Source organism: Euprymna scolopes, chromosome 5, assembly GCF_053919585.1.
Source record: "Euprymna scolopes isolate OS-2025 chromosome 5, ASM5391958v1, whole genome shotgun sequence".
NCBI classification, from domain to species: domain Eukaryota; kingdom Metazoa; phylum Mollusca; class Cephalopoda; order Sepiida; family Sepiolidae; genus Euprymna; species Euprymna scolopes.
In genome coordinates, this window is record NC_136486.1 from 142928440 (window position 1) to 142953655 (window position 25216).

Here is a 25216-nt window from a genome sequence, read left to right on the forward strand (position 1 = left end):
TATGGTTTCTCCCGTAAGTAGCCGGATGTATTTCTAGAAAGGATTCTGATTAGGGAAATCAACGACAACAGTAGAATCATCTAATTCATACGAAATTAATGAATTTTTTCTTTAATTAGAAATGTTGGACAAAATAGTGTAGACATGCTGGAGTGGAAGAAGCGGAGTTCTTCTAACTGGGGGAAAGGCAGTTATTTGGTGACCCCTATTGGATTGGCAGAGCAACAGATATTTTATCAACATATTATGTACATATTTACATGATAAAAATGAATGAAAATAACATTAAAAAAAAAAGAAATCGAATGCAACAGCAAAGAAACAAGATTAATAATCCCGTCTGGATTTTCCGACCATTTGAAGCGGCGTTTTTTTTTTTTGTTTTTGTTTTTGTTTTTTTGCACTGAAATGGAAAAGAAAGAAAAAAATGAATAACTGAAACAAACAAGAATTTTTAAAAAAAAACATGGTGATGATGGGGTGGGGAGAATCAGTTTAATCTTTTTGAGTCCGTTGGATTAAGAATTAAAAATTACAAAGAAAATGATTATTTAGGATAATTAGCTACCTTTGTGTATTTCGGCACGAGGAGGTTGGTGAAACTATCCTAGAGAGTTCTTAAACTTAAATTTTACACAACAATCACCTATAAAGCTTGTATTTGTTTTTCGTGAAAGTTTGGCGAGGGGGAGACCATACGTTGAAGCTCAGATTAGCACTTGTCATGAAAATAACGATAAAGCAGAGACAGGCTCGCAAAGATGATGACGTGACATCTGGTGATGACGTGACATCTGGTGATGACGTGACATCTGATGATGACGTGACATCTGGTGATGACGTGCCATCTGGTGATGACGTGACATCTGATGATGACGTGATATCTGGTGATGACGTGACATCTGATGATGACGTGACATCTGGTGATGACGTACAGCAATAATATAATTTTGCAGACGTTTAGTTGCAACACAAAACAACATTGGCTACTTTTTTTACCCTTTAAAAAGTAATAAATGACCAACTAAGAAACTTGACATTTGGAACTTGGAGAATTATTTTATTGCACTATATATGTTCTGGAACATTGGGCTTGGAATTTTCCGAAATTTTCTATACATAAAAAGAAATTTTTATAATGAAAATTGTATTTATGAGAAAGGTTTTCCAATCAATTACGACTGGTATAAAATGAGTACATTTCAAGTTAATGATTAACCTAAGTTTGTAAACTAATATATACTTATAATATATATATTCAATAAAGTGTGTGGAGGTGGCAGGTGTCACTACTGTGGAACTTGTACTTGAAGAATTGAGAGGTTAAGGTGGAAATCGATTTGTAGTCATATGCCTTGCATGCCAACTCATTTGAGCTGCAAAGAAATGTTCGATCTCTTTAACAACATAAGTATATGGAAGGAGTGAGAAAAACTTAATAAAAAGAGAGAAGAAAAAAGCGAGCGAGAATAATTATCCAAAGAGATATAAAGAAAAACAAGTTAGAGAGACAGAAAAAGCAAACGTTTCTTAGGTAGATAGATTTAGGCGTGATAATGAGAGAGAGAAAGAGAGAGAGATGGGGGATGGGAAAAGGAAGAAATGTAGACAAGTGATGAGAAAAAAGAGAGGCTGAAAATCTCTCAAGAATCGTAAGAGAGATAGTGAAAGATAGAGATAGAGAGAGGCAGCCTAAAGATAAAGATGGATAAAACTCGGCGAGTTGAAATTAAGTTGAGAAAGTTTTAAATCTTACCTTCGACGTTTCGTGTTTGTGATATGAGAAGAGCTGATGGTGGCCGAATACAAACACGCCCGGCGTAGTGGCTGTGGGAGGTGTGAGTTGTGTTGTAAGTGATGATGTCATTTAGAAAGATGATGTGATTTAGGAAGATGATGATGTGGTTCAGGAAGATGATGATGTGATTAAGGAAGGAAGTGATGTAATCGAAGAAGTTGATGATGTGCATGAAAATGAACTGGATGTTGGTCATTCTATTGGAGCTGAAAGAAAATATGGGAAAAATTAGTAAAATAAATAGAGACAAGAAGTTGGCGAGTGAAAAAAAAATCTATCAAAATACAGATCAGAAAGGGAGAAAGACAGCAAGAGAAGGAGAGAGAGAGAAAGAGTAAGAGGTAGAGAGAGAGAGAAAGAGACAGAGAGAGAGATGGAGAGAAAGAGAATAGACAATGTATCCATTCTGGCCATTTTCATAAACATTTATCCTCTTTATTAACTCACAGAAGAAGTTCGCGAGTAAAAAAAAATTATTCAAATAAAGATAAACGTTAGAAAGAGAGAAAGAGAGTAAAAGAGAGAGAGAGAGAAGGAATAAGAAAGAGAGAAGGAATGATAGAGGGGGGCGAGAGAGAAGGAGTCAGTAAATGCAGGTTTCGATTGAAAATAAATCAAATGATAAAATAACCGTTGACAACAAGAGAAACAGGAAACTAAAATGTGCTCAGAAAAAAGTAAAATGAAAGCTTACTGAATGTGTGGTTGATGTGGAAGTCCAAGACGAAAAGGAAGTAAAGAAGTAGTGGTGGTCGGTGGTTGGCAGAATCAGAAAATTCCAGAGGGAGTAGTAGTAGTAGTAGTAGTAGTAGTAGTGGAAGTTGTTAGTAGTGTTGTTGGTGGTGTATTCGAGAAAAATGTTGATGTAGATGGAAAGGAATTCACCTGGCCAGGCAATGCTGACAAGTTCATTTGGGCTGAAAAAAAAAAAAAAAAAAAGAATTGGGATAATTTTAAGGTTTCAAATGAATAGAGAGAAATTAATGATTTTTATTAATCAAATAAAGTATGGAGAAGAAAGAGAGATAGTTGGAAAGAGAAGTTGCGACGGAGAAGGCAAAAGATTTGGAAACTTGCGATAGAAACAGGCCAACAAGAGAGAAATCTCACTGCTGATGCAATTCTCTATCTATATAAGAGCCAGGTACGTCCAAGGATGGAGTACTGTTGCCATATTTGGGGAGGGACTGCTAGAAAGGACTTGTCCTGCCTTGATAGAGTTCAAAATAGACTTCGTAGCCTCGTGGGACGTCCTTTTCTCTTCTCTGCAACCTCTATCTCACAGAAGAGATGTTGCAAGTTTGTCTTTGCTTTATCGTTATTTTCATGGTAAGTGCTCGACTGAGCTTCAATCTATGGTCCTCCTCGCCAAACTTTCACAAGAAACACTCGTCTAGCTGAAAACACTATCAATAATTCCCCCCACTCTTTATCTGTGCCTAAACCTAAACGTAGATTCTATGAAAAAAAGCTTCTTTCTTAGAACTGCACGCCTGTGGAACTGTCTTCCGTTCTCCTGCTTTCCAGCTGACTACAATCTGATTGTCTTCAAGTCCAACGTAAACAAGTTCTTGATGAGCCGTTCCACTTAAGTTAACAAATTTACCGAATTTCTATTACTAACAATTACTATATTGTTCAATTGACTACTGTACACTCTTAACTCTTATACTCGAGTGGTCTCTGTGCCTTGATAAGTAGTGATGCCTATGTAAAAAAATAAATCTAACACGAAAGAAGAAGACATAATTGATGCAACAGATTAGAGACATGGTAAGAAAATTGAGATAGAGAGAGACAATCTGAAGATAGAAATGGAGAAAAAAAGAGAAGAATAGAATGAATGTGATAACGTTTTCAAGCGCACCTGCTGATGTAGGATTTGCGACATTTGGTGACTCCGATGTTGATGCTGATGGTGTGAATGATTATTGTGAAGATCTTGTTGATTCTTTCACCGCGTTTAAGTAACAGGATTTTTTCTGCGATAAAAAAAAAGAGAGTCAGCATCAGAAATTGTGGAAAATCATAGACAGCGAGTTTTGCATTAACAGCTTAGAAACATTTACGAAACGGAGTATGAACTGGAGAATGTTTGTTATTGTTGTTGTTGTTGTTGTTGTTGTTGTTGTTGTTGTTTATCCACGTTGAATATTGTCTGTAAAATGCGGATACAGGATTCAAAACAAATAAAATGCGGAAAAATTGATAACAACAAGCGAAACAGGAAACTAAAAAGTTTTCAGAAAAAACGAAGCTTACTGAACGTGTGGTTGGTGTAGTAGTTGAAGAAGAAGTGTTGGTTGTGCGCGCGCGTGTGTGTGTGTGAGAGAGAGACAGAGAGAGAGAGAGAGAATAGACAATGTATCCATTCTAGACATTTTCATAAGCATTTATCCTCTTTATTAACTTAACAAGAAGTTCGCGAGTGAAAAAATCTATCCAAATAAAGATGAAAGTTAGAAAGAGAAAAAGAGAGTAAAAGAGGGAGACAGAAGGAATGATAGAGGGGGGAATAGACAATGTATCCATTCTGGTCCTTTTAATAAACATTTATCCCTACATTAACTCGTGGCTTAAAAAAAAAAAAAAGAAAAGCTATAAATGCTCTTTATTTATTTGCTTCCCCACTGAGCAAATTAGGCACAAGGCCGTTTTTTGTGTGTGGAGAAAAAAACAGCTCCTCCAAGGGGGCACTCTAGCAAGGTTCAAAATTAGCAATTGTCCGATATAAAGGGTTGCCCCCACATTGACCAGAACGGATTACTTCCTTTTCCGCTCCTGGTCCGCAGGCCAAGGACAGCCTCTGCGCCTCTGCGCAAAGCTATAAATGCTCGCCAAGTTATTAAAGAGTCATGGTTGTGGCTGGTTGTCAACTCAAGGTTGACCACCTCCTTGTGTTTTTGGGAACTAGAGTAATAGAGGGGGGGGTAAGGTGGATAGATAATGAGTTAGATAGGTAGAGAGAAAGAGAAATAGAGAAAATAAGTATCTAATGAAATCAAGAGAAAGACGAGCGAGAGATTGAGAATATCAAAGAGCGTGCGAGATAGACTAATTGTAATAACAGTTACGTTTGAAAACCTTTATAGCAGATGGTCATTAAAATCTTGGCCTTCGAGCAAAGATCAAACTGTAGTATCTGTTCTGGGTATTCTTGCATAATTGGACCCGATTTCTCGTGAATTCCCGTCAAGCATCGATCGAGCGAGACCAGCAATTATCGGTGTCAGCCGAGCGTCGTAACAGACGCAGACTAATGAGAAAAACAAAACAAACCGGAAAAAAAGCAAAAACAAATGCAAATAATCAAAAATAACAAAAGAAAAAAAAACTACTTTGAAAAATGAAAATATGTTTATTTTATTTTAGTATTTATTTTTTATTTATTTTACTTATTTATTTATTTATTTATTTTGCAAAATATTTGTCAACAGAAAGTTTTGTTTTTTTTTCAAGAAAAGATTTTTAACCGTATAATTGTTAGGTGTAAGTACAAGTTTTTTTTTTTTAACAGTATTTTTTTCTTGTTTTTTTTCTTTTTAATTTAGATTTATTTAATTTTTTTTTTTTTTGTTCGGTTGTTAATTGCCGGCGAAAGAACTTTCTTGAGATGAGGATATTTCCTTAGGAATCTTTTACTTCGGTCGACTGTTGAACGGCCATCAACAGCAAAAAGGGAGGAGATGGGGTAAAGGAAATTTTTTTAGGGTTGCCATTTCGAACACACATAAATAAATGATTTCTTTTTCTAACATGCATATATTTATTTCCTTGCCTGTCATATTTTTCTGTTTGGCGAGTTTGAAAATATATTTGTTTGCCAGCTTTTGTTGGAGGGGGAGTCGCTTTCTTCCGATTCAAATGTCGTCTGTTTCTATTTAGATAGCACTTTTTCATTGGCTAATCAAATTCACAGAAGTTGAATTCCAAAAATATAATAATAAATAAATAAATAATAAATGACTAATCAGAAAATAAAAAATCACCACCCCCTTAATATCACATTTAAAATTATTAAAAGCATAACAGAAAAAAAAATTAAATAAATAAAATAAAAAGTCGAGTAAGCGTTTCAACATTTGAACAACGCGCAGCTGACACCGATGATTGCCGGTCTCACCCGATCCATGCTTGACGGGAATTCACGAGAATTCGGGTCAAATTATGCAAGAGTATCCTATTCTGATACTATACTTGCTAATGTCCTCGTTGTTATTATCGTCAGTAAATGCAGGTTTCGATTCAAAATAAATCAAATGATAAAATAACTGATGACAACCAGAGAAACAGGACACTAAAAAGTGTTCAGAAAAAAATGAAAGCTTACTGAACGTGTGGTTGACGTTGAAGTTGAAGAAGTGTTAGTCGTGGGTTGTCCAAACCGGGAAATGCCGGAGGAACTGGGAATGGCAAGTGGTACTTGTGGTGTAGATGGCGTATTCGGGGTAATGTATGATGTAGATGGAAAGGAATTTGCCTGCGGATGAAATACTGCCCAGGATATTGGCACTGAAAAAAAATTGCGATCATTTTAACGTGTAAAATAAATAGAGAGAATTTAGTGAGTGAAATTATCCAAAAATAATATAGAAAATAGAGAGCGTTGGACAAAGAAAGAGATAATAATATAGATAGAGGGAGGGAGAGAGAGAGAAAGAGAGAGAGGGGGGGAGACAAGCGAAAAAGAAAGAAATCTAACATGAAAGGAAAAGGCATAATTCGTGAGACGAGTAAGAGAGATGGTAAGAAATTTGAGATTGAGAGAGACAATCTAACGATAGAAATGAAGAAAGGAAAAAGAGAAGAATAGAATGAATGTGAAAACTTTTTCAAGCGCACCTGCTGATGTAGATTTTGCGACATTTTGTGACTGTGATGTTGATGCTGATGGTGTGATATTCCTGCTCTCTCCAAAACGGAAAATGCCTGATGAAGTACTAGTGACAGGTGGTAGTGGAGGTGGAATTGGAATAGAATGAGCTGAAAGAGGAATTTGAGTCTTTTCAACATTTAACATAAATAAAACCTATTTTGTGATTGAAATTATACGAAAATAATGTAGAAAATAGGAAGGGAGAGTTGGAAAAAGAAAAAGAGATAATGAAATATAGTTAGAGAGAGAGAGAGTCCGAAAGAAGGAGAGAATAATTAGCCAGTGAAATTGAGAGAAAAACTAGCGAGAGATTAAAAAAGACAGAGAGAGGGAGAGAGAGACTAGTTGTAAAGACAAATGGCGCGCACGCAAGAGAAAAGAAAGTAACGCTCGAGCGAAATGGCTTACGATAGAAAATTAACATTTTAATGTCTAGTGTTATGTTAAAGATTGAAATAAAAATGGAAGTTTCTTGTATTACGAAATAATTTGTGAGACAGTAAGAGAGAAAATGAGAAAAATTGAGATAAAGAGAGACAATCCGCCGATAGAAATGGAGAGAAAAAAAGAATAAATGTGAGAACTATTCCAATCTTACCTGCTGATGTAAGATTTGCAACATTTGGTGTTCGTGATGTTGACGCTGATGGTGTGCATGATTGTTGTGAAGATTTTATTAATCGTCTCCCGGCCGTAAGTTTCTATTGCGAAAAAAAAGGAAATAAAAATAAGGAAGTCAACATTGGAAATTGTGGAAAAATCATAGACATAAAAAGGAACAAACCGTGTTATGTGTTCATCAACGTTTCGTCTTTATTTCGGAAGTCTCGAAATAAAGACGAAACGTTGATGAACACATAATACGGTTTGTTCCTTTTTATTTCTCTCTCTCTCTCTCTCTCTCTCTCTCTCTCTCTCTCTCTCTCTCTCTCTCTCTAAGCCTTAAAACATTTAGCAAAAACAGCATGGCGTAAGGCGTATAGTTTAAACAATTTTCAGAGTTTATATATATGTCTGTATTCTGTTTAAACCGTGAACATTCTTTTATATTAATATTTGACATTCTTAATTTTTAATGACGGTTTTAATAGAAGGGCATAATATCAAATTGTTCGCTGCTCTTAAAATAACTTAATGAAATATTTAAAGAAACCAATTTTCATGTATTAATCTTAATCAACTTTTAAAAATGGCTATAGATTACAATAGAAGGTTTATATAATAATTAGTTTACGTGTTACTCTTTTCTGACACTATTTTTTCTATGTATCTACTTTATTTTGGATGAGTATATTATTGATTATATATGTTTGATATCGTTAATTTTATTAGCAGATCGTAGTAGAATATTACTGTATTACAATTCCCCCACTCTATATCTGTGCCTAAATCAAAACGCGGATTCCATGAACAAAGCTTCTTTCTTAGAACTGCACGCCTGTGGAACTCTGTTCCGTCTGCCTGCTTCCCTCCGGACTACAACTTGGATGTCTTCAAGTCCAATGTTAACAAATTCCTAATAAACCGCCCCCTTAATTAAACACTTCATCAAATCTCCACACTAACGTAATGTACTTGCAATAACCCTTATCCCTGAGTGGCTTCCGGGCCTTGATAAGTGGTGATCACTGTGTAAAAAAAAAAAATTGTATTAAGTATTCGGGTTATTAAATAAACATTTATCTTCTATATTAACACTTTAATTAAAACCAAAAAGAAAATCTATTGACGTCTGCAATAGTTTAAAGGCCATGATTGTAGTTGGTTGTCAATTAAAAGCTGACCGGCTTCTTGTATTTCTCGTGTCTACATTGCATATTGTCCATAAAGTGTAGATTCCGATGCAAAATAAATCTTATGGGCAAACCTGATGACAACAAGAAAAACAGAACGTGCTCAGAAAAAGATGAAAACTAACCCGACGTGTGGTTGATGTTGAAGATGAAGAAGTTATGTTCGTTGGTTGTCCGGAGGAATTGGTAGTGACAGGTGGTAGTGGTGGTGGAGGTGGAATCCATTGATTTAATGATGTGTGTGGAAACGAATTTGGTAGAGCTGAAAGAAAATTTAGATCTGTTTAGTAATAAAATACGTAGAGAAAATCTAATTCAATGTGTAAGAGAAACTATCAATAAAAAATCAAAGAAAGCATCAATCAGGATTCTTAATAATAATATAAATATAAACAGAAACAATAAAGAAAGAAACAAAGAAGCTAGTAAAAAGACAGAAAGAATAACGCTGTATTGTGAGGGAGAAATATTTCTTACTGAGATAGAAACTTGTGTAAGAGAAGACCGGGGTGAAACAAACTAGCAATAGAAACTTGGGTTGGAGCGAAAAGCTAGCAAGAAAGAGGAAGAGAGAAAGAAACTCGTGAATAAGAAATAATTAAAACACACACACACACACATACATATATACATATATATATATATATATATATATATATATATATATATATAATATATATATTCATATTGTAGACGTTTTTAAAATTCAGCTTATGCAAGTGCTTAGTCTGCGATAAGTTAAATTTAGTTTTTGATTTGTTTTCTTTTTTTAAACTTAATCAACATTCTTTAATTTTTTTTAATTAGATATATATACAGGATGCCCCCCAAAAACAAGATGCCCCCCCCCAAAAAAAACAAAAGCTAAATGGAGACCATCTAGAACATACGCTATAGAACGGAGAAAAAAAAGGCCAAAGACCCTAGTGTTTCGATGTGATGTTTTGAATATAATAAACTAGTTATGACCAAAGTTTCATTTCATTCGGACAAAACACTAAGAAACAGAGCCTAATTAGATTTGGGGCCCGTTTTTCTTTTTAGGTCACCCTGTATATGAACTTCAACGATGACCTCCAGCTATAGCGGGAGATGTTTGTGTTGTATTGCCAAAGATTAACGCACCCGAAAGTTCAGGAGCAGACTGTGTCACGATTGTAGAATATGGGTTTGGCATATCCAAGGGTGTTGGTGAAACTACGGCTTCTGACCAATCCATTTCAGCTGAAAAAATGAATAAGAGAGTATATCGAGAGATAGATAGATAGATAGATAGATATATAGATAGATAGATAGATAGATAGATAGATAGAAAGAAAACAGAAAGAGGGAGGGAGATAGACACTATTAGAAAAGAAAGAGACAGGTAGTACATTATACTTATATATAGAGATATGCAAAATAATTATCTAAATAGATATAAAAAGAGAAAAAGACGAAAAAACACAACTGAGAGACAGAGAGGGCAAGTATCAGTGAGGGAGAGAGCAAGAGCGAGAGAGAAAGAGAGAGAGAAAAAGAGAGAAAGAGAACTTGAGAGAAAGTAAGGCAAAAGACAGATTTAAAACTTGCGATAGAAACAAGCGAGAACGAGAGAAAACTAACACGAAAGAAAAAGACATAAATCGTGAGACAAGTAAGACAGACAATGAAGAGAGACAATTTACCGATAGAAATGGAGAGAGAATAAAAGAAGAATAGAATAAATGAGAGAACTTTTTTCAAAGAAAGAATCAATCGGCAGAAATTAGTTAACTTAAGCAATTATAAACATAATCAATAGCGAAAGAGACAGAGAAGCTTGTAAAAAGACAGAAAAAAAAACGCTGTATTGTGAGGGACAGATGTTTCTGCCTGAGATAGAAACTTGCGAGAGAGAAGACAGGAGATAAAGCAATCTAGCAATAGAAACTTGGGCGAAAGCGAAAAGCTAGGGAGAAAGAGGAAGAGAGAAAGAAACTCTTGAAAGAGGTTGAGTCGCAAGAGATATAATTAGAACACACGCGCCCGCGCGCACACACACACACACATACACACACACACACATAAAGATGTATAATTTTAGGTTGTTATTTTTCAAAGGATGGGTAACCAGCGAAATATAACAAGGTTAATATAAGAGTGCACAATACGGAAGTAGAGCAAGTTACATTTTCAATTTGTCTTATATTCAAAAGCGGAATTCGTTGTTGCCTGAAGAGGTCTCTTTTTACGAAAAACTAGAAGACCGAAACATGCTCATGACTGTGTAGCAACAAATTACTGCTTACGTAAAGACAAATTGAATATATATATATATATATATATAGAGAGAGAGAGAGAGAGAGAGAGAGAGAGAGAGAGAGAGAGAGAGAGAGCGACAGAAAGATGAGGAGAAACTGAAGAGAACCTGGCGATACCGGAATTAATGAGAGGAACTTTAAAATCTCACCTGTAAATGGAGAATTTGCCACGTTTGGTATTTGTAAGTTGGGCATGGAAAATTCTAGGTTTTGACAGGAATTCAAAGTCTGTGAGATAAAATGAGAAATAAATTCCAGTTTATTTTGAGACATGACAAAATACTCACACTGCCATAAAATGTAGATTCTATACGTATATTAATAAATGTATCAAGTCGTGTACGAATATATGGAAAACCTGAAACAACCATAGCCGACCTCGACTCGTTTTAACATTTTTATCATCCGAAGACCAACAGTAATTATTCAGAGATATACTTTTGTAAGAGCACGTCAACTCAAGTTTTTAGAATAAGAGGAAGAAGCCGCGCATGCGTCCCCCTCCCCATGCATGTGTGATGACGCCACAAAAAATAGTGAAGAAATGATGAATGTGAGAAGTGTGAAGGGCCAACGTTACCTTCACATTTTCGCTAAGTTTCAGAAAAATCTAATGGATGGAGCAAAAGTTATGGGGTAGAAAATGTCATGCTTTGCTATTTGGGGGCATTTGTGACCCCTTTGAGCTCTTGGGAACACTGAATCCCAGTGAAAATGGACAAACGCCGCAGTGTCACGCCTTAAGGCGTGTATATTTGAATTCAGCACCGTGGAAAACCACTATATATGCATACATATCAAGTTTTTGAGCAATATGAAAAAAGCTCCAAAAAGACATGTTTTAGCTCTAAAAGTCCCAGAGGGATGCGAATCAGAATTTTGCCAGGGTCACCTATACTGAATTTATGTTAACAACAATGGCCTCCACATTTTGACCAAATTTCAGAAAAATCTAATGGATGGGCGTGTCATTTTTTGGCCATTCTGGGGCACTTTTACCTCTTTTGAGCCCTGGGGACGCAATGGGAATTGTTGAAAAAAAAATTTTTTACTGTGCACATCTATTTAATAAAATACAATTTGTGGCAAAATTTCAGGAAAATCTAATGGACGGCTATCTGGTAATCGTCCGGACTAACTGACGCAAAGACGCACGGGCGCACGGAAGCACGGAAACACGGACGCACGGACGCCAATGAAAACATAGGTCCCTCTCCAATGAATCGGGGGGCCAACACTTACTGAATGTGAACCTTGACCTCCAGATATAGCGGGAGATGTTTGTGTGGTATTGCCAAAGATGAACGCATCCGGAAATGGAGGAGCAGAAGGTGCCTCGATTGTAGAATATGGGTTTGGCATATCCAAGGGTGTTGGTGCAAATACGTCTTCTGAGCAATCCATTTGAACTGAAAGATAATTACGAAAAAATAAATTTATTCATGTCTTTAACAGTTGACAGAAATAGAAAAACTAGCTAAGAAAAAAAAAATAAACCAAGGATAGAGACTGCTAGACTAGCGAGGGAGACATAAACGATCACATTTTAAAGATAGGAAGAGAGAGAGAATAGCTCGTGCACTAGAGAGAAAAGGGGAGAGTGTGAGTAAAAGAAACCAGCAAGAGAAAGATATTTTTGTACAAGAACGAATAAAAAAGTATATTGAAAGATAGATAGAGAGGAAACAGATAGAGGCGGGAGATAAAAACTGTTGGAAAAGAGAAAGACAGGTAGATAAATTAAAATGAAGGCAAACAAAATAAAATAGATTGAGAGAAAGTAAGAGATAGGGGATGGAGAACGACGGAGAGAAGGGCAGATTAATAGAAAAGAAGATAGGGAGAGATTATAGATAGATAGATAGATAGATAGATAGATAGATAGATAGATAGTTTGATGGATAGATAGACTGATAGAGAGAAAGAGAGGGAGAGAGAGAGAGAGCAATATAAGATGTATGCCAAACAATAAGATATAGAGCAAGGTCGGACAAATAGGGCGATGAAAAGAAACCAATTGTAAAGAGATAGAGACAAAGAGGTAGATAAGTGAATAGCGGGAGATGTTTGTGTTGTATTGCCAAAGATTAACGCACCCGGAAGTTGAGGAGCAGAATGTGCCACGATTGTAGAATATGGATTTGGCATATCCAAGGATATTGGTGCAACTACGGCTTCTGACCAATCCATTTCAGCTGAAAAAATGAATAAGAGAGTATATAGGTAGATAGATAGATAGATAGATAGATAGATAGATAGATAGAAAACAGAAAGAGGGCGGGAGATAGAAACTATTAGAAAAGAAAGAGACAGGTAGAACATAAAAAATGAAGACAAAAAAAGATAAATAGATAGAGAGAGGGAGAGGAGAGCAAGGGAGAGAAGGATAGATAAATAGGGAAGAATAGAGGGTGAGATTTATAGGTAGTGAAAGTATGAGAGTGAGAAAGAGACAGAGAGAAAGAGAGAGAGGGGAGAGAGAGAGAGGGAGGGAGAGATTTAGAAATAGAAAATTTATGTACACCAATAAAATAGAGAGATTTTTTTTACATAGGCATCACCACTTATTAAGGCCCAGACACCACTCGAGAATAAGGGTTAAGAATGTACAGTAGTCAATTGAACAATATAGTAATTGTTAGTAATAGAAATTCGATAAATTTGTTAACTTAAGTGGAACGGCTCATCAAGAACTTGTTTACGTTGGACTTGAAGACAATCAGATTGTAATCAGCTAGAAAGCAGGAGAACGGAAGGCAGTTTCACAAGCGTGCAGTTCTAAGAAAGAAGCTTTATTTTCATGGAATCTACGTTTAGGTTTCGGCACAGATAAAGAGTGGGGGGAATTATTGATAGTGTTTACAGCTAGACGAATGTTTCTTGTGAAAGTTTGGCGAGGGGGGACCATAGATTGAAGCTCAGTCGAGTACTTGCCATGAAAATAATGATAAAGCAGAGACAAACTCGCAAAATTAAATATAAAAAAGAGAAAAGGACGAAAAAACACAATTGAGAGACAGAAAAAGCAAATATCAGTGAGGGAGAGAGCAAGAGCGAGAGAGAAAGAGAGAGAGAAAAAGAGAGAGAGATTTGTGCGCAGGGGAACTTGCGAGAAAGTAAGGCAAAAGACAGATTTAAAACTTGCGATAGAAACAAGCAAGAACGAGAGAAAACTAACACGAAAGAAAAAGACATAAATCGTGAGACAAGTAAGACAAACAATGAAGAGAGACAATTTACCGATAGAAATGGAGAGAGAATAAAAGAAGAATAAAATAAATGAGAGAACTTTTTTCAAAGAAAGAATCAATCGGCAGAAATTAGTTAACTTAAGCAATTATAAACATAATCAATAGAGAAAGAGACAAAGAAGCTTGTAAAAAGACAGAAAAAAAACGCTGTATTGTGAGGGACAGATGTTTCTGCCTGAGATAGAAACTTGCGAGAGAAAAGACAGGAGATAAAGCAATCTAGCAACAGAAACTTGGGCGAAAGCGAAAAGCTAGGGAGAAAGAGGAAGGAGAAAGAAACTCTTGAAAGAGTTTGAGTTGCAAGAGAGATAATTAGAACACGCACGCGCGCGCGCACACACACACACACACATACACACACACACACATAAAGATGTATAATTTTAGGTTGTTATTTTTCAAAGGATGGGTAACCAGCGAAATATAACAAGGTTAATACAAGAGTGCTCAATACGGAAGTAGAGCAAGTTACATTTTCAATTTGTTTTATATTCAAAAGCGGAATTCGTTGCTGGAAAGAAGGGCAGATTAATAGAGAAGAAGATTGGGAGAGATTATAGATAGATAGAGAGAGAGAGAAAGAGAGCGAGAGAGAAAGAGAGAGAGGGCAATATAAGATGTATGCCAAACAATAAAATATAGAGCAAGGTCGGACAAATAGGGCGATGAAAAGAAACCAATTGTAAAGAGATAGAGACAAAGAGGTAGATAAGTGAATGAGTGGATAAATATAGAGAGAGAAAAAGATTAAGAGAAAGAGAGAGAAGGTGGAGAGAAGAAGGAAAGATACAGAAACTACTGCGTGTTTACTCTGATGAAAGAACGTTGTCAGACTTACTTTCTCTACGCCAGTTCGCGTCTTGTGGCTGCGGAAAAAACAGCATGGATGGCGGTTCTATTCTCTGTTGCTGGGGCGATGTCAAAAAGCGTTGGTGGCACAGGGAACTGTATTCGAAATGCTATGATACGAAAATGAAAAACATATTTCTTTTTAATTCGAGGCATGAAACAATTTTTCTTGTCTGTGGAAAATTTGGTGTCTCGTTATGAAGTATAAAAATACCAAAATCGCGTTAGATTGTGAAAAAAAAATCCTTAAAACAATAAAGATGGTAGGCTTCATGGTAACATTTTAGAAATACTTATAAGAGATACGATTTGATTACTCATTATTACGGTTGATAAGTTTTACTGGCGTTAGATTTGTAGAACCTAAGTAAGCAGTTAATGTTCTCCACATATGGGCAGTTCTTTGTCTTTACTGAGGTGATTGACAACTTTACATTTACTCTAGATGCAAACAATTATTATGATGCATTGGGTATTAATTTGTCTGTGCTGAGATGAACCGATCTCTATCTTCACGTCGAATATTCAGAGAAAGAGAGAAAGAGAGACAGAGAAACGAGAGAGAGTGAGAGAAACGAGAGAGAGAGAGTGAGAGAGGGGGAGGGGGAGCAAAAATGACATTCCGTTTATCCGTCTGATCATTCACAATTTTAAAAAAGCACAAATTAAATGAACACACTTTAAGCATCGAAAATTTGATAAACTGTTTATTTCTAAGAAGTTCTCATCTGTTAAAGATATTGCCATGGTACTTCTTTACTGCAGTCTATGACATAGTCATGTTTATTTCCTTTTCACAAACTTAGTTGGTGATCAAAGTTTGTCATTGAATTGATGATTTTTAATCCTTTAATAACATTCGTCATTGGCACTTTGTATATTAAGTGCCAATTGCGATGTAAGACGAAGCAAATAGCAAAACTCAAAGAGAAACATTTGGAAAATTGTTTAGGAAAAGTGGCAAACCTACCGCATTGGAACTTGGATCGAATGTGTAGGGATGGGATGATATGATGACAGCAGGTATATTATCAAATGTTACATCGGTATCGTACCAATCCATTGGACCTGAAAAAAGTTCTTCAAATTAAAAATTGAATATCTCTTTAATGGATGCAATAAAAGGACGAAAAAGATAGAGAAAATAACTACGCGGGAGAGAAACTTGCATGGTTGCGCGAAAAAGAAAAATGGGGAGTAATGAATGAGTATGAAAATGAAGGAAATTTACGCGCGAAAGATATCGAGAGGATAAAAAAAAGTTAACGCAGAGAAAAGGGAGATCGGGAAAAGAGACAGAAAATGAGAGAATGAGATATTAATAGATATAGAGAGTGGGGGTATATATATATATATATATATATATATATATATATATATATATATATATATATATATATATATATATATATATATATATATATATATATAAAACTTTATTTAAATCAAGGATTTTTTATTATTCTAAGTAAGACAAAGAATACTTTAGAAATTTTATCTCCTTGTCCTATAGGGTTTCGATGCCTACCATCTCTTCATTTGGAACTAAAACTTTATATCCTTTTCTTCAATTTCCCCTGCCACGTGACTTATATTTAATCATTTTTTTATTATGATTTTCCATGTCTAACTGACTTTAGCAAATAGGGTGAATACCATTATATCTATTTGCTAATATTCCCTCCTCTGAAGAGATGGTAGGCATCGAAACCCTATAGGATATGAAGATGAAATTTCTAAAGTAATCTTTGTCTTACTTGGAATAATAAAAATCCTTGATTTAAATAAAGGTTTTTCTAATTTCATTGAATCACTATATGCTTTATTTGCTCTATCCTATATATTAAGCAATTCCTATTTAGATGGGATAATACATAGACTATTATGACCAGTAATATTTTGTAAATCTTAGAATCACAGGTTTCCATACCAGCTGATTGTGGATTAAATCTATTCGGAAGAATATATATATATATATATATATATATATATATGTATATATATATATATATATATATATATATATAATATACATATAAATATATAATATATATATACATATATACTATATATACATACTATATATATAATATATATATACTATATATATACTATATATAATATATATAATGTATATAAATATATGATATAAATATATAATATATATACAAATATATAATATATATACATATATAATATATATACATACTATATATATAATATATATACTATATATATACTATATATATAATATATATAATATATATATAATATAATATATATTATATATATATAATATATATATTATATATAATATATATAATATATATATATTATATAGGTCAAACGATGAAAATTGAAAGAATAGGACAAATAGAGCGATAGAAAAAAACCCTTCGGTAAATGAGAGAGAGACAAGGAAATAGATAAGTGGAAGGAAATAGTGACATATATATATATATATATATATATATATATATATATATATATATATATATATATATATATATATATATATGCCTTTTTTGTAAAAAATTCGTTGTCACATAAAATATAAAATGTACTAAAATCGCGTTTAATTGTAAAAAAAAAAACAATAGTGATGATAAGTTTGATAGTAACTTTATAGCAATACTTAGAACAGATACAATTTAATTATTAATTACTAGCGGGGGGCAGAGAAAGAGAGAGAGAGACTAAGCTAGAGAAAGAAACAGAGGCGAGAGAAGAAGGGAAACTACAGACACTACTGCGAGTTACATTGATGCGAGAACATTGTCAGACTCACTTTCGTTACGACAACTTGTGTACTCTTGCTGGTGATGAAATGGCATTAATGGCGGTTCGATTGTATTGGACGAATAATAGTAATAAAGATATCTGCATTCAGAAGGCTGCAATACGAAAATAAAAAAAAACATATTTCAATTTAATTTGAATAATTAATTCTTATTTCACGTAGAAAATTGTGTGACTGAAAGAGTATTAAAAGTACCAAAATCGTGTTAAATTGTGAGATGGTAAGCTTCAAACTAACATTATAGAAATTCTTATAAGGGTAACAATTTCATTACTCATTATTACGGTTGATAAGTGTTTGCTGACATTAGATTTAAGGACGATCATCTTGTAGAACCTAGCTAAGCAGTACCAAGATAATGTCTTTCACAGATGGGGAGTTCTTTGCCTTTACGGAAGTGATTGACGACTTTACATTCATCCCAGATTACAAACAATTACTTATAACACATTGGAGACTGATTGCTCTGTACAGTGATAAAGATGACGACCTCTATTTCCACGTTGAATATTCAGAGAGAGAGATAGAGGGGGGGGGTTATTGACAATTTTCGATAAGCACACATTAAATGAATACACCCGAAGTGTCGAAATTTCGATGAACAGTTCATTTTCAAGAACTTTCCATTCGTTAAAGGTATTATCACGGAAAGAAGAAAGTAATGACATTTAGAATTCATTTACGATTAGGTTTTTTAGTTTATTAAATTTTTACAAAACTTCTTGAAATTGTCCAATTTTAACTGTTCCTTATATTAATTTGTCCATTTACGTGTATTATTAATAAATACATATAATCTAAATATAGAGAGGGCGTTCGTTAAAATAGTGGAACACTCGGTGAACATTTTCTGGTTATTTATTATTATTATTATTATTATTATTATTATTATTATTACTAGCGGGACCTGTGGAAATTCCACAGTGGACTCCTTCATATGTAATATATTCGTGTTGGTATTCTGGAGATGTTCAGTGTAAATGGAGACGCTTTGATATTATTGTAGCTTTTTTGTAAAACTGCAAAAGTATTTATCTAAGCTAGCACGAACGTCCGGTAAAGCCCGGTCGAAAAGTACGCTTAAATATGATATTTTAATTCTTGCAGATTTCGTATGTATTTTTATAGAGTTAATGTTCTATCGATTTTTACATATTATAAAGTTGTGATTTCAACTTGCTTCTTAATTCTTATAACCGGGACAAAGCCTAAAACCTTCTTCAGATAAGTTATCGACAACTTTATCGAAATTATCCACTCCGAATTTTAATTTTAAATCTTGGGAAAATAATGCCGCAAATTTAAAGGGATTTTCATCCCCCAATTTAATCGATATATTGTACTCCTTCAATTTCAAGGAGTCACTGCCGATCAGCGTGATTACCGCTATACTAACCTTCTTGTGGTTTATGATTTTATCAGAACACAATTTAAAGAGAATTTCCTGGGTGAAAAACGAACGTTGATTCCAGTATCAATCAAACAGAAGAAATAAACAGGTCGTTGTCCGTGTGCTTTCATAGATATTCTAAGGATGGGAAAAATACTATTCTGTGATTCAGAATATGTTATTCGGCCCACAAAGGACTTATTTCCTTTAGGACACATGGCAGTAAAATGGGTTTTCAACCCACAGATCGCGCACGGGTAAGGAAATCTCTTACTACCACGACAAGATGCTTCTGAGTGTTCATCCAAACACCGAGTACATAATTTTAACTGTTTAGCCCTTCGGCATTTCGCATCAAAGGAAGAAAATTTACAACAATTCTTAATCGAATGATATGTAGCTTCGCACAGCTTACATAATAAAGTGGTCTTCCCTTCACGTGGGGAAGAAGACGCAATATAGGATCTCATCTTAGGTGAAGAAGGCGCCAATTTTGGCGCGCAAATATCTTGCCGAACATCGAGCGATGCGGCTAATAAATATTCCATAATTTCAAACACATGTGACATAATAATATTTAGAGAGGGGTATCCTTCACCACTTCTATTCATCAATTCTCCGCTTGTGACATTAGGACATTTAGCAAATAGTATGTGGGCTATCAATGCCGCTAAGGCCCCACCTCACCAAAAAAAATAGTCCCATAGGACGTGTCAAGGTCGGTCAAATTTCTCTTAACTTTTTCGAGAAACGACTTGAAATTTTTAAAATCCGTTATAACAGACGGAGGAGGAATAATTTCCTGAAAAACCCGATTTTTAATCAAATCAGGGTTCAAATATTTTTACCGTAACAATTGTAGGGCTGCATCATAATTATCTGATGTTATTTATATTTATACTGGAGATTATGTCAAATGCATCTCCATCTAGTTTCGATTTCAACAGTAACAGTCTGTCAGATTTATTTAAACTATCAGTGCAAAATTCGAATTTGTTCAGAAATGTTCGAAACGAAAATTTATCATCAGTGGACATGCTGGAAAATTTCGGACAATCCAATTGCATTTTGACAGGCATAACCGACGAAGCTGGCATAACGTGAGGCGTATTTAATTTTTATTTTTATTTTAATGAAAGCAATTTTTCTTCTATTTCGTAAGAAAACCCTTCTGAAACCTTGCAAAGCTTCAATTTCTCCTCTCCCGAAGTCTTGATTAGAATGAGGTCTATCAGATCATCCAGATTTCTTAACCAACCTCTAATTACTGCATCTCGGGACTAAAAAAAACTGGTGAAGGGTTGTTAACTTCTAACCACTTTACCGCATTATCGATCCGAAACCTTTTGGATTCCCATTTAGGGCCATCTTTCATGCTTCAATCACAATAAAATATCAGATGTAATTATCTTTTTTTTTCCTTTTTTTTTTTTTTACACAGTGATCACCACTTATCAAGGCCCGGAAGCCACTCAGGGATAAGGGTTATTGCAAGTACATTACGTTAGTGTGGAGATTTGATGAAGTGTTTACTTAAGGGGGCGGTTCATTAGGAATTTGTTAACATTATTAAGATGCCGGAACCACCAATATTACTCCAAAACGGAATTATTTGATCACAATAACACACAATTTTATTATTATTATCATTAAAAAATTTTATTATTATTATCATTAAAAATATATATAGTTATCTGCAATACTAAGATGGCGATATCGCCAATATTCCAAAACAGAATTATTCAAACATAAATAAACACGCTGACTAAAATGGCCGCCAGTGATTAAAAAGCCAAACTAGGCTAAGCTCTAGCGAATAAGTTAAATAATTATAACCAAATTCGAAATTCCTGAGCTACCAATGATGCCTAACCTGTACGGGGTGCGATTAAACCCTTAAATATTTTTTATTAATAAATTTTCAATTCACATTCATTTCGAACTGACAACAGCTTGCATAAATAATACATTAAAACATGGCATCACAAATACAAATCAAATATTAGAAATCTCAATTCAGATTAATTAATTAATTTAAATTAATCAATATAACACACTCAAGGGGTGACTTTTACAATTAACATTTAAATTGCGAAAGAAAAATCATTAACGGTTTCATACTGTGAGTTTTTTTTACGTCTACAGAATCTTAACCGAAGTTATTTGTTTTGTTTTGTTTTGTTTTTTGTTTTTTTTTTGTTTTTTTTTTCAATTTATAAAACGTATGCGATCCACGTAGGACCTGAATTCGAAAAAAATGCAATTATAATATGCTAGCAACTTACGACCCCAATATGAAAGTCGAATTAAATTATCATCTAACGTTATTTTAAACGTAAGAAGAATTTCAACTTTCTTTACTTATTCATTATTTTTTTAAGAGTGCAACATATCGCCAAACGGAACTTATAACTGTCTTATAGGTTTTGAGACATCAGTTACTTTAACGAAATAATTACGTTTCTGATTTAACGAAACAAAAAAGAATATTTTAACATTTAATCTGAGCAAATTATGAAAAAAAACCCTGCTCGTCTTAAATAAAGAGCGCTTGCATTAAATGAGGATCTTAAAAACGAGAATCTTTCTAAATTAACTTTTCTGCAATAAATTGATAATTATTCCTCCGAAACGAAGTCTTTTGAAATTATTGTTTTGCAATAAACGATTATCTGCTTGTTTTTGCAATAAAAATGAGGGTAAGAAATTTCTTTCCCACACGCCCAATTTCCTCCTTCAGATAGCAAATAAAATTCCACAACAAAGCCATACCTTTAAACTCAAATTTTTTTCTCAATCTATCAGAAATGAAAGTTCTTTGGTCACAGTAAGTCCTTTGCAAAAACAGTAGCTGAATTTGCTCTCCATGCGCATGGAGCCCTTAGTTATAATTCCTCTGTGGGAATGTTAGTTCGTTTTCCTTTAGAAGGATCCATGTTGTTCATGGAGAACACGGCGTGAATGTTGGCGCCGATTCCAGACATAATGTGAGTCCTTATGGTCTCTTAAATAAATAGGAATAAATTCCAATAATCAAATACTAACATTCCGAAACTTTGTAGAAAATCTTCCTGGTTTGATTGAAAATTAACAAACGATGCAATTCAGCAAATAGGTTGTCTCTGTATTTAGAGAAATGCCCTTTGTTCACCTACAGTTTGGTGTCCATGAAAGTATAATCTCTGCTCCCTTGACAGAGCCGCTGGTTGAGTCCGTCACATACCGTGTTCTTTCTCAGACTGAAAATAAAATGTAATACAAAATTGCGCCGAATACATCATCTGACACATTCAAAATTAAACATGATCGGCTATTATAGCTTTATGGCCGGCCTAAAAAGATGGCGGTTGTATGTGGAAAATTTCTCACATATATTTTATTTTTATTATTACAAATTCCGATGCTTTATTGATATAAAAAAGGCAAAAATAAATTCTTGCGTATTTTATTTACTACTGAAAACCATAACTTTAGTAAAGGTATTTTTTATTACAACAAAACAATGCATTTTCACTAAGAGTTAAATAAAAAATAATTATTTCATTATATTTCTCGCTTATTATTTGATAAACACTGAAAACTTTATTAAAATTGGTTAATTTCCTGATTTTTGGTGACTTTTTAAGTAAAGGGAGGGGTTAAAATGTTTATACATTTTGAGCGTCGGCATTCATTTTGCCCGTACCTAATATTTACGAAACGTTACGAAATAAGCCCATAAAGTTAATGTTAATGAAATCAATATGAAGAAATAACAAGTGGAGCATGCATGGTCACCCCTGAGGCACAGTGAACGAGGCATAAAAACCTTCCCCACTATTTTGCCTCCAAAGTCCCCAGGGGACGTCAAACGATGCAATTATAGGCTTTAACATATGTAAATTTAAGTTCTGCACCATGCAAAAAAGAAATGACTAAGTCGATCATTTGCTCCCCCAATTACCCCCAAAAGTCCCCAAGGCCTTAACATATTAAAATTTGAGTTCAGCACTATGCAAAACTGCTAATCAAATATACACAGAAAATTTTTGAAAAATATAGTAAAATAGTCCTAAAAAAATGGAGTGTTTTTATTAGCCCTAAAAGAGCCAATTGGACACACCCAAGAGTTATCGCGAAGTTATTGACAAACAAAATTATACAGAAAACAGTTAGTTACAACTTTTCAGAAAGCTTTACGAAAATCCAAAGCATCATTTTTTTTTTTTTTAATAAGCCCAAAAGTGTCAATTTTAGCCATTTTAACACGAAAGGCACCCCGAGGAGGCAATCGGAGTTTTCCAGTAAAATACGTTCTGTTACTTTTTTTACTCATATCATATTTAATGTTTGTGCAAAATTTCAAAAAATTCCAAGGCGTAGATATTGAGAAAATTCCAAGGCGTAATTATTGAGAAAAAAACGTAGTTATTGTGCGGACGGATGAACGGATGAACGGACGAACGGACAAAGGTGAATTTACTGTTCCTTTTGTCGAGGGACCAAAAAGGCAAAACTCAAATAATAATGTCTTTTAGATGTTGCCCATTTTTAGCTTTGCATACTTCTGCTCTTTCTAAAACATTATTCATATGTATATATATGCATGTTTATATGTATGTATATATATATATATATATATGTGTGTATATATATATGTATATTGATGAACAGACTTCAATATATATATGCTTATATATGTGTGTGTATATTTATGTATGTATATATATAGAGAGAAGAGCAAAACTCAAACAATAATGTCTTTTAGATATTGGTCATTTTCAGCTATGCATATTTCTGCTCTTTCCAAAACATTATTCATGTGTATATATATATGTATATTGATGAACAGACTTCAATATATATATATATATATGCTTATATATGTGTATATATTTATGTATGTATATATATATATATATATAGAGAGAGAGAGTTACTTACTGCTGCTGATGATTTCAAAGAACGATTAACATCTGGAGCTCTCAGAAACAATGTATAGTATCGAAACAATGTATAGTATCTGTTCTGATACTACAACTGTGGATGAGAAATTGTTCATGACTGAGACAATATGAATTTTTGTTCGCATACAGAGTGCTCTTTTTTAGGGAACTGAATTTTTCCAACATTTAAAAAACAGCCTTGAGTTTTGAAGCAAGTAATTAGGAACTACTATTCATCGTCTCTGACGTCATACTGTTTTTGGCAACTACCGTTCATCATTTATGAGATCACACAAAGTTTACAACAAAAATTCTAAGTTTTATGACGTCATACATTTTCACGTACACCGATGCTTGTTTTATTAAAATTTTTGCTCGTTGGTACAGTCGGTGAAACAGAATGGAGTGGGGGAATTCAAACAGTAGGCAGTTCGAGAAAAAAACAGTTAATCAATTAGAAAGCCTCCTGGCTTTTGGTAGCATCTAAAGCATAAGGTGGAATTGCTAGGTACGTGCAAAATGAATGGCCGAGCTCTAAAATGTATAAACATTTTGACCTTTCCTTTCAATTAAAAATTCACCAAATTTCAGGAAATCAACTAGTTTTAATTAAATCTTCAGTAATTATTAATTAACGATTAGAAAATGTAAAGAACTTAATGTTTTTAATATTAGAGAAAATGTATTATTACGTGTAACAAAACACTTTTGCTAAAGCTATAATTTTAAGAGTTTAAAAATACGATATTTTTGCTTTTTTTATTCCAATAAAGCATCGTAATGTTAACAATAAAAAAAATCATATTTACGAAACGTTACGAAATAGGACCATAAAGATAATGTTAATGAAATCAATCTGAAGAAAGTGGGGCATAGTGAACGAGGCATAAAAAATTACTTAATTCAGCATTAGCCTCCCTACCCACCAACCATTTTGTGTCCAAAGTCCCCAGGGGAGGTCAAATTTTTTTTTTTTTTTTTTTTTTTTTTTACACAGTGATCACCACTTATCAAGGCCAGGAAGCCACTCAGGGATAAGGGTTATTGCAAGTACATTACGTTAGTGTGGATATTTGATGAAGTGTTTAATTAAGGAGGCGGTTCATTAGGAATTTGTTAACATTGGACTTGAAGACATCCAAGTTGTAGTCCGGAGGGAAGCAGGCAGACGGAACAGAGTTCCACAGGCGTGCAGTTCTAAGAAAGAAGCTTTGTTCATGGAATCCGCGTTTTGATTTAGGCACAGATATAG

General features: G+C 34.0%; 1 protein-coding gene across 2 annotated transcripts in view; it reads right to left on the reverse strand.

Annotated features, from left to right (window-relative positions):
- Positions 1-1756: 1756 nt before the first annotated feature.
- The window catches only part of LOC145276997 (uncharacterized), a 34091-nt gene continuing 10631 nt past the window's right edge, over positions 1757-25216 (reverse strand). For both annotated transcript variants that reach the window (XM_080128575.1, XM_080128577.1), the window contains exons 2-15: positions 17638-17743; positions 15820-15917; positions 14839-14959; positions 12846-12944; positions 11992-12158; positions 10899-10977; positions 9593-9691; positions 8593-8729; positions 7273-7375; positions 6641-6781; positions 6129-6310; positions 3666-3780; positions 2493-2715; positions 1757-2004 (exon numbers count right to left, since the gene is read on the reverse strand). In XM_080128575.1, coding sequence (XP_079984701.1) covers positions 3727-3780; positions 6129-6310; positions 6641-6781; positions 7273-7375; positions 8593-8729; positions 9593-9691; positions 10899-10977; positions 11992-12158; positions 12846-12944; positions 14839-14959; positions 15820-15917; positions 17638-17683 — 1326 coding nt within the window. In that variant the 5' untranslated portion in view covers positions 17684-17743 and the 3' untranslated portion in view covers positions 1757-2004; positions 2493-2715; positions 3666-3726. The remainder of the gene's footprint in view (positions 2005-2492; positions 2716-3665; positions 3781-6128; positions 6311-6640; positions 6782-7272; positions 7376-8592; positions 8730-9592; positions 9692-10898; positions 10978-11991; positions 12159-12845; positions 12945-14838; positions 14960-15819; positions 15918-17637; positions 17744-25216) is intronic.